The sequence below is a fragment of the Empidonax traillii genome, unplaced genomic scaffold (assembly GCF_003031625.1).
Source record: "Empidonax traillii isolate 1590-97213 ecotype Southwest subspecies unplaced genomic scaffold, ASM303162v1 scaffold862:size387690, whole genome shotgun sequence".
NCBI classification, from domain to species: Eukaryota; Metazoa; Chordata; class Aves; order Passeriformes; family Tyrannidae; genus Empidonax; species Empidonax traillii.
Genome location: NW_020956055.1, coordinates 233,976 through 251,902, shown reverse-complemented (window position 1 = coordinate 251,902; position 17,927 = coordinate 233,976). Strand labels below are relative to the sequence as shown.

General features: G+C 42.7%; 1 protein-coding gene across 1 annotated transcript in view; it reads right to left on the bottom strand.

Moving 5' to 3' along the window:
- The window catches only part of LOC114067099 (MDS1 and EVI1 complex locus protein-like), a 295,001-nt gene that overhangs the window by 132,598 nt on the left and 144,476 nt on the right, over nt 1-17,927 (bottom strand). Inside the window, exon 2 of the mRNA XM_027902305.1 lies at nt 9,137-9,486. Coding sequence (XP_027758106.1) covers nt 9,137-9,486 — 350 coding nt within the window. The remainder of the gene's footprint in view (nt 1-9,136; nt 9,487-17,927) is intronic.

Genomic DNA, 17,927 nt, shown 5'->3' with positions numbered 1-17,927 from the left:
TTTTTTTTTTTTTTTTTTTTTTTTTTTTTTTTTTTTTTTTTTTTTGCACAAAATCAACATTTCTGCCATGGTTTTGAAATACCTGCTGCTGTAAGCAACAGAAACACCATGACCACAAATCTCTCGGAAAACATTAATATTCAGATTTGTTTTTTAATAAAATACCCGCATAGCCAATAGCTACACTTTCTGAAAGCCTGTTTGCCACATGAGGCCGTTTCAAGATGATAGGAGGGCACTGAAGGTTCCTCTTGGAAATCATGAACAGCCCCACACCAGGTCTCCAACGCAGCATGTCAAGAGCCAGCTCGGTGCGTGTTGCCAATACACTTCATCAAGTTAAGACTAAGAACAACACTTTGGGAAACCCACTATACACAAGAGCCCCCTTACGCCGTAGGCTTCACCTGATGAAATGTTATGCTTTTTGTGGGATCTTTTACATCTTTCCACACTAAACACGAGGTCTGGACTTTAAAAGGAAGGGCTACTTAACATCTGTATTTTTTTTCCAAATTAATGAGCATTGTGTGTGCCAAAGTTAGCGCGATCACATAAAATCGGGCTGGATTATGACAACCTCTGTCCTCGCTCCTGCGTGTGCCACCTACCATTCAGCCAGGAAACATGAGGGCTGTCACCACAATAAAACTCCATATTAATACTCTCTGGGGTAGAAATACCCTATTAGCCAATTACTGCTTACTTTTTGTTTTACTTCCAAATAAGTATAATTTTGTGCCATTCTGACGAACGCATCCCCATCTGCAGGCTTCCAGCAAGCAAGGTTTGGGCTTTTTGTTTCGTTCCTGAAGTTTTGTGATGTCTTTATTACGGCAAACATCCAGACTGCAGTGATATGGTTAAAACCACGTGGTGGTTTAAATGCCAAACCTCAGCGCTGTATCCTCTGAAGTGCATGTGCTCATCTGGGTTAATAAGCATTTTGCCCCACACCAACTCCCGCCTTCATTTGCTTCTGTTTAATGATGACCACCTCCTCCTGCCCACATGTATCCTCGTCTCTCCACTGCTTGTTGAGCCATCAAGACACACCTTTGTTTCATTTAGTATGCAATTTTCACCTCTGACCCAAGAAACTAGTCTTAGGCTTCCTGAACTTTATTGCCTGTTAATAGACTGCTGGCTCTCTTTTCAGCAGTCATAGAAATGGTGGAGAGACGTTTAATTGAAAAGAGGGACAAAGCTAGAGCCTGAAAGGCAAAGTCAGTAGGGCTTAAACAAAAAAAAAAAAAAAAATCCAGCAGTAATATGTTTGAGGAGGTTTGGATATTCTTTACAAGTTCGTGCCTCTTTACACAAATAAGAAAGACATCACTGATTTAATTATCTTCCCAGGGAACAATGGTGTAATACCCTGAATGGTGCTAAATGATTGATCTGGTAATTCATCTTCTGCTAACAGCTATCTATGCATTTTGTTTCTCTCCAGTCCTCAGACCCATGACATTAGCAGCAATGTCACGGAGCAGCACTGGGCTTTCATAAAACACCCACAGATGCTCTTTCCTGCCAGTGTTTAGGGACACATGGTTATAATTTTGTCTGTATTTCTTTGTCGTAGATTACTTTTAACTACATCTGTTCAATTAAAATAAAAAAAAGAAAGACACAGCTAGAAGCCCATCAGCTTTATATCAGAAGTAGCCTTTTAATGAAATAGGGAGATTTAATTTTGTAAGTGTTCTGATGAGTGCGAGGTAGCCTTCTGTTTTTTCAGAAGTTCTGTTTGGTGAATAGTTAGGAAAGGACATTATTACAGCATAAGGATATTATTGTACATGGAAAGGCATTATTAAAAGTGATTTACTGTTCCGTGTTAGGAAACTTATAGGAAAAGTCTGATAATATATTAAACTTGTTTATTATGGACTTCATATAATTTTTGAATAATGCTGCTTTTTCTTTTGACAAGAGCAATAAAGTCTGCTGGTATAGACATACGTTGATTATCCCAAGTCAACTGTGTTGCTTAAAGAAACATGCCCAAACAATCAGCTCCTGACAGCTGCATCTCTTGTTATTTACAATAGCCATCACAGTAATAACTCACCATTTCTATATTAATAAGGCAGTGAAATTTATTGTGATGGTATTGAAAAGTTATTAAGTACTGCATCCCAAGTGACAAAGTACCACAGCACTGTCACTATCCAAAAGCAGTTGCCCATCCATCACAAAGCTTTCCAGATGGTCCTGCATCTTTATCGCTCCCAGGTTGGTGACATCACCTGTTCACCCACTCAAAATTGATGATGAAAGCAAACAGATCTATCTTACTTACATTTACCAAATCAATTTAATTTTACAGGCCGTGGCTTAGTGACATATTGACTGTTTTCCTTAATGGCATCTACTGTACTTAATGCAAAGAACTCATCTTTGAATCCTGGCTTGCATAATGTGGCATTTCATAATAAATTTTTTATAACATTTTTATTTAATGGGAAGAATTATGATTGTCAGTTCTATTAGATGTAATTATTATTCTCTTCAGTTTAATATTTTTTATTTTTCTTTCTGCTGTTGTCTATCTTAATGGCTAAATTCAATTTACTGGGTTTGGCTTTAAAGTGACATTTGGCATATCTCAATTTTTTTTTTTTTGATAATCTCACAAATCTCCTCCAGTGTCAGCTTTTATCTCTGTTAATTTAATGCTATTACCTGCTTCAACACAGTGTTACTGAGCTCAAATAGAATCTACCTTGGTGGTTCTTAAACAAATAACAACCACTCCGTTTTGGAGAGAAATACAAATTCCTGAAACATCCCCTCAGTTCTGCTTTGAAGACAACAAAACTTCCTTCTCCCCTTCCTGCTGTTAAGTCCACTTGACCCTTATGGTTTCAACTCTGCTTCCCTTGGGAGTTAATGCTCCTCCTGATTAAATTTAAACCTCAGTGGCTTTGTGGGGAACACATACACAGACCCACAGAGAGGTTTCTGTGGCTTTAGACCGTGCCATGAAATGTGACATTTCCTGCCCTCGAGGTCAAGGACACAGTGCAGCATCCACTGAGGGTGGAGAGACAGTGAATTCTACACAAACCATTTCAGGTTTAATTGAGACAAAAGTTTTTGTGAGGTTTTACAGCTGTGCCACACCAACACCTGCTCAACCTCCTGCACTGGGCAAAAGCCTCTTCCTGAAGCTGTTGCCATGTAGACTTTGGGTTGGCTCAGCCCCATGAGCAGGAGCCCCAGTGCTAGAGATGGCTCAGGACAGAGGGCTGGCAACCACTACAGCCTCTCAACTACCTTGTGTGATACTGTTTTGAATGTTTTCTGAGAACAGTTCACCCAGGCAGCTGAAGAGGGAGCTTTGCAGATCTTATTTGTGCTCCCCTTCTAGTGAGCAGCAGGTTTGCCTGAGCAAAGGAGGGTTGTGGGTTTTGTCCAAAAAAAAAACCAGAGCATCAAATCCAACCAACCTCATGATGCAAGAGCCTGCCTAATCATGTCAATCAAAGAATTGGGAGAACTGAAGAGTGGAAGTAAAGAATAGCAGAGGAAAGAGAACAGTGGGCTAGTGCTGCTTGGTCCCTGTCCTAAACCTTTCCATCCACATGGAACATCCCAAAGGACCAACAGCTTTCCTTTGCCATCAATATATTTAATTCAAACTAAGTGACGGGTCCACCTGCTCATATCTTGCTATTCAAGGACCTGATGTTTGCTCATTTGCAACGATAAAGCGTCTGTTCTCCGAGCAGGGAGAAAGCACTGGTGCTAACAGGCAGGGGCTGGTTGGGGCACACAGCTGACAGGGACTCTTGGACCAAAGCTCTGCTCATAAAGTATCTCTCTGCCCTTCTACAGGACTCCCATCGCTGCTGCAGCACTGGCTGGCTCAGTCACAGACTCAACACAAGCCCCAGATGCAAATGACAGAAAAATTCAGGCTGGTAACACTCACAGCACCACAAGCAACGTCCTTTTTGTGCACAGCCTTGGAGGGGCTGTCTGGAGCACCCTCGTGCACACTCACCCCAGGCAAGATATTACGGTATGAACTCCATCCCTGTGTGCACTGAACACTGTGTCCCTCACTGAGAGCTTAACACAGCGGCTAAGCACGTGCTTAGCTCAAACACCTGGGTAATCCTGTTGATGATAAGCCCGTGCCTAAGTGCTTTATTGGATCTCAGCCAGAGCGCTCTACGCCTTGCAAAGCTGAGCTCCAAATGGGATGAAACATCACCTATGTGCTGAAGACGAGGTAAGGATGTCACCCCCACCTGCAGCTGCCAGAAGGGGATGATCTGTTGATCTGGGGGAGAACACGCTCTCTGCAAAACTGGGCTGGTCTTGTATTGATCAAAAAGCAGGCCCACCTCCCACTATAAAACAAATCATTGCTTTTTAATTCCAAATAACAGAATAGTCCACATCCTTACTCCTGCTTTAGCTTCAATAATAATTTTGCAAAAATCCCTGGAGTCTCTATACTGCTGAAATCCATATGCAAGGAGAAAACATAGGCAAGGAATCTGTATTATAATTCCCTGCTTTCCAACCTCCTGGTCGAGTGTGGAGCTGTTTTGCACATTAATACTGCTCAAAACAACTCAAGAAAAAGCCAAGATTTGGTCTATAAAAGTCAGGACAGTGTGAGAGTGTCGGACAACAGCAGAAAATAAAGGGTTTTTTTATCTAACACTAGGACGCAGTCCATATCCCAAAGAAAAATATTCAGAAGTGATGAAGTCTTTGTTCCTTTTAATTTTTCTTTTTCAAAAAGACATTATCTGCTGTTCTCTCCCTGAGTGATTTCACTAACTGCAAGGGAGTAATTTCCCTCAGCACAGTCATTGTTCAATAAGAACAGCCTAACTCTTTGTGAATCCCATGTGAAGTCATTTAGATGATACTTTTTGCTTTGTTTATATTTTAAAAAATAAATTAAAAGATATGCTGCTTTCAACATTCTGACATAGTTTTTTCCAAAGGAGGACCCAAAAATAGGGCCTATCATCTATACATAGAGAGGAATCAGCTGATAACTCCGTTGATTAGAAGGTTTTGGATGCTAAGTAAACCAAGCTGTTGGTTCAGATCCTACAACTCAGATTTGGGAGCATATAAATTAGATTTCATCTCTACAAGCCTTTACATTTTGTAACTTATTATTTCCTTTTCAGAGAGAGATGGTACATCTCTCAGACCTGAGAATCTCAAATAAACCCAAATTTAATTTTAAGAACTGCCAAAAGAAAGCCAAAGAGTGCAGAATCAAAGCTTCAAAGTGCAGCTATTCCAGTCCCTACAGGAAAGCTTGTACTCCAGAACAATTTTTAGGAAGCTGTGCCATTTTCTCCAAGGACTCACATCAAAAATGTTAGAGGAGACATAAATAAATAGCCAAATGGCCTCCTAATTTCCATTTAGAAGTAATAGCATCAGCTCAAGCATACTCTACCAAATATGAGTTGTTTTTCAGCCTCACTGGCATGACAGGAAAATATACTCTGCTCTATAAACAGATTATATGCTGCTTTATAAAGCTCTAAAATATTTTTTACTTCTGTGACAGGTTTGATTTATAAGAGTTTATTGCTCCTGGTTTTGCCCTCCTAGTAAATAAATAAAAGTTTGGGATAAAAAGAGCTGGGAAGAATTTGTTCTTATGAGTGAGACTTTGAGTTTGCAACAGCAGGGAGAGACCTGAATTTGGATGCTCAACGTCCTCCGGAAGGTGCCGGTGGAAGGAAGGTGCCTGTGCTTTGGTGACCCAGTCAAGGGCTTGCTTTGAAATACTCTCCCAGTTGTTTTTCATAGCAGGGCATGAACCACAATGAAATCAACTAAATTTGAGTTCCCTTGCTTTTTTTTTTTTTTTTTAAAGAAAAAAAAAAAAAAAGGAAAGAAAAGAAATTACTGCCATCCCTTAAAAGCTTGTTTTCTTTGTTGATTAAGAGGCAGTCAATTTTCCCTTTTCAAACAACCACCGAGCAACAGCCTCCCGACCCCCTCGGATGTTCGGGCTGCCGGCAAACACTAAAACCTCCGTGACAAACTGCAAAAAAGCTCGACCTTTCCCCCTGTCCGGTGACCCCCTGTTCGATTTGTGCTTTAGTTAACCAATACCTGATTAGATAATGCTCAGCTCCAGGCCCGCAAAATGAGATAAAATTCAAATTTATGGCTTTTCATTTAAACTGATCTACAGCACTCTAATCATGACCCAAGCACAACTATATCACAACAAATTCTCTTTGTCCCAGAGCGTGTTTTATGGTTGAACTGTGTAAATGGACACAATAGACATTGTTTGCTTGGACTTGCTCTGGCAAAACTCTGCGTTGATGCCGTAGGGAATCTTCTACAGGAGAACGCAGGAGCAGGCTCCATGAAATTCCTCAGACTTCTGCCTCAAATTTGTCTTTATCATCAACTGCCTGGCTGCAAAATTTAACAGCACCAGTCCTCCAGCTTCCACTTCTCTCCCAACCACTACAGGCTAATCCAGAATCAACTCAGAGGGATATCAATCAGAAAAACTGGAAGTCAGAAGAAGTATCCCACAGCTGGAAATACCCAAAACTGTGACAACCTTTTGCAAGGGAATAAAAATGTCCTTTCCAAAAAATGCAGTTAGAGTCCAGATCTGTGTGTGGCTGTAAACTCTTCCCTCCAATGTGCAAGGAGGGTTTTGGGTTAAAATTTTCTAGTGTAAGACTCTACACTACCCAGCAATGTACTATTCTAGGATTTACATGTAATCAAACATAAGAGAATACTGTGGCAGAATCTACATCAGTGCAATTCACTCATCAAGGATCCATTGTGGAAAGAAAGATTTTAAAGCCTCTCATACAACAAAGTCACTTAAACCCACAGTCTGTGCCAAACAGACATTTTGGTTCCATCCTTCCTCTGCTGAAGACCAGCTATGAAATTCCACCTTGATATCAGCAACAGCAGAATGAATTCTCATTTGCTAATTGGCTTATTGGCCCCTGGCTGGACAAATGCCCTGTTTTTCAAGAGTGCCCTTCTAAGCAGAAAACAACACCAACAGAAAAGCTCAAATTCCCGAGACAATACTTAAACCTCAATAAATGACACCTTTCCCCTCACCATCCCACACTGCCTTTAATCAGTCAGTCCACACACCAGTAACAGCTTCTTTCCCCCTTTTGTACTCCAAGGCACAAGTTCAAGGAAGTGGTGGATTCCAGAGGAGTGTGATAATGAGCATCTGGGCAGGAATGGGCACAAGGAAAGTCTTCTCCAGCACTACCAGCTCCCTCTCATCCATCCTTTAGCCCTAACCACCACTGTGTGCCATTCTACTCACTGTGTAAACTCTGGTAACCAACATTTCTTCGTCTCCTTTCAGCTACAATAAAGGTATTTAAACCCACTTGTTGGAAAAATATTCTGTTTCAAGCTTTCCTGGGCACCACAGGATGCTGAGTGAGTGACAAAATTGCAGAGGGACTTGACTGTTGATTTTGTGTGATTTTGCTCCAACAGCTTTTCAATAGTTTCCCCCAGCTGTCCCAAATATATAACACTATTCAAATGGCACGAGTCCTGCAGTTTGAAAGGGGTTCAGTCTGCCAGCTGGGCTTCCAGCACTATCAAGATATTAATTTCTTGTCTGGATATATCTTAGGCTCCAAAATCCTAAATATTTCAAGCAGGAAAATGAGTAATATCGTAGCATATTATCCACATCTGAGGATGTGAAAATCAAGATGGGTTTCCCTCAGTTTTAGTGGGGTTATCCCGCACTACAGCACTTTAGGGTCCGGTCTAAAATACCCTAATTTTGGAATATGTTAAATCTGCAGGTACAGTCATATCTCAACAGTTTCTCTTTAGCTTCTATTATCAATATCTGAACTTAATTGTGGTGTGGTTAAAGGTCAGATTTTATGGTTTCCTGGTGCCTTTTTCAAATAATAATGATTTCTCACTAGCAATTATATTGCATCAGAGTCTGTTAACTTGATAGAGTGCTGCCAAGTCTATAATTTCTCCTGACACTCTTCTGTCATATTGTCACAGGTCTCACAAGAGTTTAAACAACTGGATGGAAAGTTGGGAATGAACTCACCGAGTGTTTATGGATAGTTAAGAGCAAATCAAACCTCCCTTTCCACCATATCTGCAAGGCTCTGCTAAACGGCAGAACTCCATTTTTCCTGGGAAAATGAACTCCCATCTCTCCAGAGGTCAGCCATGCCCCTGGAGAGCCATGGAAACTCTGCACTGCTCCTCTTATCAGAAACCAAAGGAAACGTGCAGATGGAAAACTGAGATTAAGCTCTGTTCCTACAGCACATTGTTAAAACTATGAATAAAACCACGCAAGAACATTTGTTACCTCATAACACAACAGCAACATACACCACATGATGTCTAAATCCCTGACCTGACCATGGACCAGCAGCTCAGCCAGCTCCACAGTGATAACAGCAAGGGAAACACGTCCCTAAAGGCAGGGAAAGCAGAACCAACCCCTGTACTCACGAAAGGAGTCCCTGAACTCCGTCAGGAAAAGGAACGTTTCCCAGTGCCTGCAGAAGCAACATGAACCACACCATCCCCACGTGTGCTGGGTCTGACACCAGCTTCCAGACATACTCCATCAAGGGAATGGCAAAATTCCCATGAAGTTAAATGGAAGCAGGACCAACATCCCAGCTCTTGAGGTTCCCCAAGTAGCACCAGGTTCTTCAATTTAGCCCCACCACACTGCATTTTAGGGCTATTGTAGTCATCACTGACAGAAAGTGACAATTGACACCCTGAAAGCAGCACCCAGTTTCCTTTCAAACCTAAAGTGCAGTGACTCTTGCAGATCCCTCACTCTCAAACATACTGCAGAACTATTCAAGAATAGACTAAAAATGGTACAGAAGCGTTCCAACAACACATCACCTGCCAACATCCACCCAGACAGATTTCATGCATGAAGAGCAATATCAATTCCTGACTTTTTTCCTCTTTCAGTTGACACTTTTCTCCACATAGAAAGCGCCAAAAGGCCACAAAGCAGTTGGTGCACACAAATATGCTCTGGTTGCTGCAGGATCAGACTCAAATTCTGCAAATAATAATACAAGAACTCAACAAACCAAAAGAAAGTAGAGCATCTTACCTCCCAACCGTAACTGGGATCTTTGAGGTGTGGCCGCTGCTCTCCTACAAAAGGGCCAAATTTTTCCCCCGCTTCAATCTTCCTTTTGGTCCATATCCCTAATCCCGCTCCAGGAACGTTGGATTCTCGGAGCTCGAACTCTGAAGGAATGGGAATGTCATCGGGAATGTATATTGGAGCCTTGTAAGGAGAGCTCTCCTTTGGCGTGAAAGTTTCGCTGGAGGTTGCCGGAGAAGACGGCTCTTGGATGCTGATGGATGTTGGACACTGAACATTTGCAGCCTCTCCATCAGCTTCTGGCGCTTCCTCCAAGGGAAGTTCGGGAAAGCTCTCGTACAAACATTCATCACCTGGAAAAGAAAGCCAAACAGTAGGATTTGAAATATCCTGACAGATTTCGCATATGAAACCATTTCAGCCCGCACACACAAAACGGAGAGGACGGTTTGGTAGGCGGGCGGCACCTTCATCAATCACTAACCCCACTGCAGAGCCTCACCCTGGAAGGACATGAGCCTTTTCTCTAGTGCAGGCCTGAGGGGGACACAGTGTTTCTCAATATTCCTGACATCAAAAGTGGTTTGCATCACTGAGCACAAGCGAGGGAATTACATGCAGATGTATAGGCAGGCACACCCATTGTCCAGCCCGGGCCGGATACGGTGCTTCGCGTCGCACACGCTTTGAAAATCACAACTGAAAGCCAGCATTACACGTTACAACTGAAATCTAAGAGAAGTGAAAAGCAGGAAAGCTTTACTGGTCTTTCAGAGAGACAGGCTGAACCTAAAGTAGCCAAAATTAAGTTTGATGGCCTCCAATTAGTCTTTGGAGGAAGGGATCCAGCCTACCACACAACTCCTGGCAAGAGCTTCAGCTGATGTAAATCAGTGTCTTACCACTGACCTCCAAGAAATGCAATGGTCTAAAATAAGCTCAGGATCCAAGCAGCACCTTATAGAGAACATGAACCTTCTCTTCTTACAGTTACAAAAAAAAAAAAAAAAAAAAAAAAAAAAAAAAAAAAAAAAAAAAAAAAAAAAAAAAAAAAAAAAAAAAAAAAAAAAAAAAAAAAAAAAAAAAAAAAAAAAAAAAAAAAAAAAAAAAAAAAAACAAAAAAACAAAAAAAAAAAAAAAAACCTGGGGCAGATCCAAAACACATTAAAAAAACCTTCATCTCTGGGGCTTAGCCAGCAAACAAAAACTAAAAAACTCACTGTTTTTGACAGTACAAAATGTAAGACTGATTGTAAATTCCTTTTAGTAAAAAAAACTGAGTTACTTCAGCAAGGGCTTTAACTGTACCAGCAACACAGTGCTCAGCCCAATAACATGCAAAAGGAGCAAAAAAACCAACTAACCAAGGAAACTTTTTAATTATTTACATTCATTTAATTTTATTAGTGTTATTGGCTTTTTATACACACCAGAACTCATTCCACTTAATTCAAACCTAAATAGGAGGTGAGAATACTTTTCTCCAAGGACTGAAACGAGAGATTGGGTATTTAAGACCTGAGCATGAGGATATTTGCATAATATGGTTGGCCCAGAAATTAAAGCATTACGCTGGGCTTGGCACTCAGAACGACTCTGTTTCAGTGAAGAAACAGGAAACTTTAAAATGTTCTTTCAATTTCTTGCTCATTTAAGAAACTATCCATGGTAGATTAGCACCGTATGCCTTTTCCACTGGAAACTGGTCATAGCCCATTGTCTCTCACATCTTTGTTACATATTATCTCACGGTTCTGTATCTGTACTTTCATGCTTCTGGTACTGCCTAAGACAAACACTGGGACATAACAAATCATTGGAATAGATTGCTCCCATCACAGGACTGGCAAACTGGATTCTTCATCTGTGAGCAATTTATTCACAGCCATGAACTGTTTTTCTTTCTTTCATGTGGCACTGGCTATGACCTCATACATGTCACAAGAAAGTTCAGCTACCCATTCCCTCGGCCTCTGTTTTGGCAGACTCTGCCCGCACTGCAACGACTGAACCCAATATTGATTAGTTTGTCACTTTTCTAATACCTGGCGCTCTGAGAAGTAAAAAGTCATGACTGACTTGACCATTTAGCTGAGAAGGACACACAGAGGGATTTTCCATTGCTTATGGCGCAGAAATCTTGCCATCCTGTCATAGTTCAGTGCTGCAGAGTTTGGCAAAGATGCTCGAGGGCTCGTCAAAGCACCAGTGCAGAGGGCTTTCTCTGTGCCTACCACCATTCCCATACTTTCCTTCCCACAGCAACACTCATCCTGGACTCCAAGGAAGAGGAAAAACGACATGGAAAGGATAGAGACACAGCTCCACCTGGATGCCACCACTCACTTCGCTCTGCTCTGAGACAACCATACTAGGAGCCATCTCTTATATCATGGCACTGCTGCTGCCCCCAAACACAGCTCTGCTCCAGCGTGGTGGGACGGGTGACAGAGGTTCCTCCACATCTCCTGAGCACCCCCAAAACTCCCATGTGCTCCCTGACTTCACATGCTGGCAGCAATGTTGTGTCCAGCCAGGGCAGGCTCACTCCTGTTCAGATGTCTTCCCCCAGCTGTTTAGATTGCAGTCCTGCCTTAAAAGACTTCAGCTGTTTTTGAAACAGGGATAAAAAAACTCCAACCCATGTATACACATGGGGTGCAGGAAGAGAAATCGCTCAAGGAAAGTGATCTGGATGATGATAAGCACATGGCTCACTGGAAGGGGGGTCCGGGGGATAAAATCTACAGGCATCTAAATCCCACTGATTTTCCATGACAGCTGGGTGCCTGACACTCAAACTCCTTCAAAAGCCTATCTCACACTGCCACTGTGGTTTTCCCTGTCCCACCAAGCAGTGTCCCATAAAACCAAGGCTCTCCTTGAGTCCTACAGTCAACTCTCCTCCACCAAATAATAAAGACTCTCTGCCAAATAAATTAAGTCACAGCAAGCAATGACCTGTTCTGTGCCTTTCCCAAAGGCACCTTCCTCAGCCCCACTTGCCAGCAGCGCCTGCCCATGAGCCAGCACAAGCCAAGCCTTAAACATTTAGCAAGCACAGCTTTACAGATGTTTCTTCTCCCCCAGGGACAGTCCAGTTTAATTTCTCTTTCTCAGACTCAAAGGCCTCGGTTATACTTATCTCAGTCATTCTGGCTACGCTCGTTTTTACCCATATAGGGTCAAACCTGCAGCTGATAAATTGGCCTCTGGAAGGCTGGCAGGGAGACAAGTCCGTTTGCTGGGTCTATTGTGCCTCCTTTGATTTCCACCAGCCACACCCGATGTGGTCGTTAAACACTGGCTTTCAGCTTGAAAGCTCTGGAAAATATAATAGGCCTTATATGCCCCAAAGCTCTAACAGTGTGGGTAGCACAGATTACTGAAATAGACTTTTGACTGAAATAGCAATGTATTCTAGAAAAAAAAATATATATATTTAAACCTCAAAATAAACAGAGAGTTGAATTATGACTGAGCAAGAGATGGGAAGACCACTAAGACATATTTGTGAAATTAATGATATAAGGAGCTATATTTAAATCAATGTACATAAACCAAGGATCTGGGCCTAATTTTCAAAGGGCGTGTGACTATTCCCCTTAAAATTTACACCCACATACATCAGAGGGACTTCCAGCAAAACCATAGAATACTGACTGATACAAAACCTTTGTAAGGTTAGGATTAAACCCAGGGACTTTGCTGATAAGCATCATTTTCACAGTGAACTGCAAATCATTCACACAGATAGCACAGCAGTTTTGAAATTCAAGATGGCTTCTTTAAATTCCAATAATTATCCCCACTAGAAACGAGATGAAATAAGAAGTGAGGCTCCTGATAAGGGAAGAGGTGAGATTAGCTAGTGTGGAAGCTTAGATGTTACTCTCCATAAAGTTCTTCACCGTTATTTTACAATAAAAAACATGAGCAAGCTTCAAAGGAAGCCCGGGAGGAAAGGTTAATTGCTGCTAAAAGACCAGAGTGGACACCTGGGTTTGCACTTTTGACACAACCTTGCACGCCAGCAGGAAAGAGCCCGTGTGGCCACGTGCTGGGGAGGTGCCTGATGAGGATGGGAGAGCAAAATGCCAAAGCCACCACTGTTCCTGCAGGGTCTGGGGTCATCTCGAGACTGAGAGGCCTCCTGTGCACGGCTGGGAGGAGGAGAGGACTTCCTTCCACCGGGATGTTTCTTAGCAGTTTCAGCAGGCTCTTCCTCTCCAAGAGCAATTAGGTGAGAGGCACCGATGACAGAGAGGCAGAGGTTGCTGAACACAACCCAAACCGCTTTCCCCTGGCTGCGACCGCGGGCGAGGCGAAGACGTGCTGCTGTCAGAGCACACCGGGCCACACGCTCAGTGAGACTGCGACTTTGTGCAGCTGAAATGACACGCGATGGCATCTCACATTGAGCAGACATGCTAGCCTGTCACGTTTATCCATGTTTCAGGGACGTCTTAAACTCAAACTTCGCACAAAGTCCTCCGAGGATCAAGCCTATGCCCAGATCTGCAGAGTCAAGCCACCCATAACAGACAGAAACGCATCCATACAGACCACCCGCTCTTTCTTCAGGTAAATTGTGCCTGAGGATATACATTCCTGAAGTGACTATTGACTGATGAACATTCTAGCACAAAAGGAGGGGCAAACACTGACCTCTGCAGTGGCCAGGAACAGGACCTGAGGGAATGGCCTGAAGCTGTGTCAGGGGAGGTTTAGGCTGGATATTAGAAAAGGGTTCTTCACCCAAAGGATGTTTGGACATTGAAATAGGCTACCCAGAGGAGCAGTCACAGCACCAAGGCTGACAGAGCTCAAGGAGCATTTGGATGATGCTCTCAGGCACGTGGTGTGAGACTCCTGGGGATGGTCTTGTGCAGGGCCAGGAGTTGGACTTGATGGTCCTTGGGAGTCCCTTTTAGCTTGGCAAATTCTGTGATTCTCTGAAATCCAGTTCTCTGCCCTTGGATTCATGCACATGACCACCAGCAACTTAATCATAAACTCGATGGCTGATTACTGCAGATGAAAGAGGCAGGCTGAAAGCAAAGGCATCTAGAGAGCCTACTTCAGAATGCCATCACCTTCTGAGCAGGATAAAGTAAGAGCTGAGATAAATGTGGAAGTGGCTCTTTGCAGTGAGAAGAGACACACAGTTTCATGCCTGCAACTTCTCAAAGGTGAGAAAGATGACCCCTAGTCCCAAAGATTAGACACTAGGAGAACTATTTGATGGGAGAATTCCATCACATGTCAGGAGCTTTGAGCTCCACCAGCTCTATTGGCCATGCCTGACACAAGCCTTTGGGGAGGATGCATTAATGGAGGCTTTAAGGAGCATAGTAGGATCAGGTGAATTAATTCCTTTCTCCTGTGTAAGGTATGGGGGGGACCTGAATGTACCACAAAGCCCAGAATCAGATCCTTGAAAGAGACCAGCGAGCATTTACATTTGTTTGACCTAGCATTACTATTCAGTGCAGAGGAAATCAGCCTGGAGTATTTGCATGGATATCTGAAAAGGAGACAGGCATTTCCTGTTGCATACAAATGGACACCTTTATCTGAATTTCTGTTTGAACAAGTATTAGAGGGAAAAAAAAAAAAAAAACTGTTACAGGCAGAGACTGATTGATTACCAAATATATCCACATCGGTCTAGAACACAGGAGGTCAAGAAAAGCAGAAAATTAAGAGAAGAAAACCCATTAGCTTCAAAAGGAACACACAGTCAGTTGTGAAAGAAATGGGAGCCACCTGACAGTCCACACCAGGTGGTCGTGACTCGGAGAGGGGCCAGAGGAGAAGCAGAGAAGGACCCTCAGCTTTAGAAACGTGCAGAGATTGGGTTACTATCTCCAGGCACATGAGGGACTCTAGCCAAGAGCTACATTACTCTACTTGAACACTTTATCAGTTAACATACCTGAGACTGGTTTGTGCCACTCCCTATTCACAGAACTGTTCTGTGGAGCTGGACCTAGTGACAATTATTTATTATTATTTGTACTATAACACAGTCTGTAGGCCCCAGGCAGGACCCCATTGTGAAAAGGCATCATCAGACAGATCTAATCAAGTGAGATTAGATTCTAAACAGCCTACAGCTAGTAATTCCCAGTTAGGTAAAAAATCATGAAGCATGGGAGAGAAACACTGTTTTACAAACAGCAAGTTCCATTGTACAACAAAAGAGATTAAAAGCACTGTTAGAGATAAACACAGCACTTGAAGCTGTTCTGAATCATTACTTCAATTATAAAGGAAAAATACTTTCACAACCATTAGCCTTCAAACACATGGGGATTTTGCATATTTGTCTTACTTAACACAAGTATGAGAAAACCAAAGCTGCCCCGAAGACACTCAAAAGGCCCAGCCCCAAAAACCACACTCACGGACCACGCAGTGAGAGCAAGGGGGACCAAAGCAGCCTTGTGGTGGCCCCAAAGGCCGGATTCTGATTTCTCTTACACAACTGTTAAATCTAACGTAATTATTTTAGACTTCCACCAAGGAATAAACGAGATCAGTGTCTGCCCGGGACTTTGCCAAAGTTACTCGAATTTCCTCAGATTGACACTAATGTGACAAAACAAGAGGAAAATGTGGTGCCCAGATTTCAGCCTTCCCTTCGCGCTCGTGACACTGCTGATCACAGAGGGCGTTAGCCCAGCAGAGCCTCCCACACCTCGGTGCTGAGCCATGAGGAGCAAACCCTTCTGCGGTGCCGGCAGAAGAGGGAGTTGTAGGAAAAGCTGCGCAGACAAAGGCAGGAGAAAAAGGCAGCTCGAGGAGGCCTGAGCACAGCTTTGGGCCCGAAGTACGTAAAAATCACCAACTTCCCGCGGTGCTGCACCACGGGCAGCAGAATCAACATGAAAACACAAAGGGAGCTCAGCTGGGGGCTGAGCTCAGCTCCCGTGCAAAGGGCTTCAGGCTGCCGGTGGCTTCTGCCCGAGCTCAAGGCAAGATGCACATCAGTAACAACAGTGCAGATATAATGCACAAGGCAAATTAAAAACCTTCCTTGCTCGGGAAGCAGCTTTTGCTTCCTAAATTACAGTGTCTGCAGAAAACAAGCCTGGAACAAGAGGCTCAGAGTGGGAGCAAAGTGAGCTCCCAATGGTGGGATGAGCACCAAGCACTAGAGGGAAATCTGTCCACAGGTGAGTGAGAAAAGAAGCTGAACACAGCCAAGAGCATCAGGTCTTTAGGAGAGGATAACTTCAGCATTGCCAAGAGTTGGTATTAGACCAGCGAATTTATAATACAGTAACTGTGTAGGGACCTGCCCATCGTCTCTGGCAATTCTCACCATCAGCCCCTACAATAACTAGTAGCATTTGGTGCTCTGTCTAGTGTCATTCATGTCTAATTGAGTAACACAGTCAAAAGCATCTGATGTGGACCAGACGCTGGCTTTTAATTAGGGTCCAGCACTGAGAGGCTGCGGGTCAAACTCTACTTTCATTTGCACGGGAGCTGCTCTCCTTGATGTCGGGGGAAGTTGCACCTGCACAACTGGAAAGCAAAATTTGGCTCCTTGCGTTCCTGTGCACTTTCCATATAAATTACTGTACTACATGCAGCAACAAAGGATTATAAATGTCCGCTGGCACGCATTGAATTTATTTACAAGTTAAGTCTAATTTTATTTATAGTTCCAGTACAATCATCTCTGGTAGAAATATTTATGTTATCTGTACTTCTGGTCTGTTAGAGTCTACTGCAATCATAAACACCGCTGAAAAATTATTCGCAGTTAGCAGGGTTTAAACTACCCATTATATCACTAGCTAGTGCCAATAAACTTTGGTGCTGGTTGATAAAGTTTCCTCAATGGAATAAATATATATTTGACTTTCAAAACCTTTTCTGGGTTACACAGAGTGGGGGGTAAGGGAAGAGGGAAATGCCAGCTGTAGGATTTGATATACTGAGAGCCAGATCTGCAGCTAGCAAGGAGCCTAGAGAGATCCACAGCAGCTGGGAGGCAGCCCAAAGCCTGCTCAAACTCTAAGTAACAGCTTAAATTTGTATCTCAGTAAAATATTTCAACTGAAGGGAGCTGCAGCAGCTAACACATACTCACTAATGCCCTTCGTGACTCTCTATGTGGAGTAGACCCGAGGAAAAAGAAGGAAAAAAAAAAAAAAACTACCTTGAAATTTTGAGCCCTGGGTACTGGTCACTGCTAAAGGAGGAAAATGGATTAGAGGAACCAGCTTTTGTTCGTTGTTCAATTGCCATAATGGTAAACATGACATACATTCTCACAGTGACACGGCACAAGAAGCCAAAGTGCTCAGAACAAAACTAAGGACAGGAAGGTTAAACATGAATTAGCAAGATCAGCCACTTATGCAGAGAAAATACTAACTAGGAACAAAATTAACTAAATCTGTATCAGCTAGGGTAAGATAAAAAGGGGAATGCACTTCAGCAGTCCCCGCAACAGCAAAAAGCTTTTGCTGCAAAAGAACATTTTTAAATAAAAACAATTACTTAAACCTACAGTGTTATAATCAACACAAATGAAACTTTATCTCAGTGTAATAAATCAGTGTAACTGAACTTCTTTTTACTCATTAGTAGACCTTTACTGTTTTATACTGAGATATATCACAAAGTAGCACTGGAAATCACATGTCTCTTTCCAACAGAAAGAAGTAATAAAAGATGACCATTCTACCAAATTATAATGAAGACAGATAAGAGAGTGAATTATAAAACAAAGGTTATAGATAGAGACTGAGCCTTGTAGAGGTAATGACTTTTA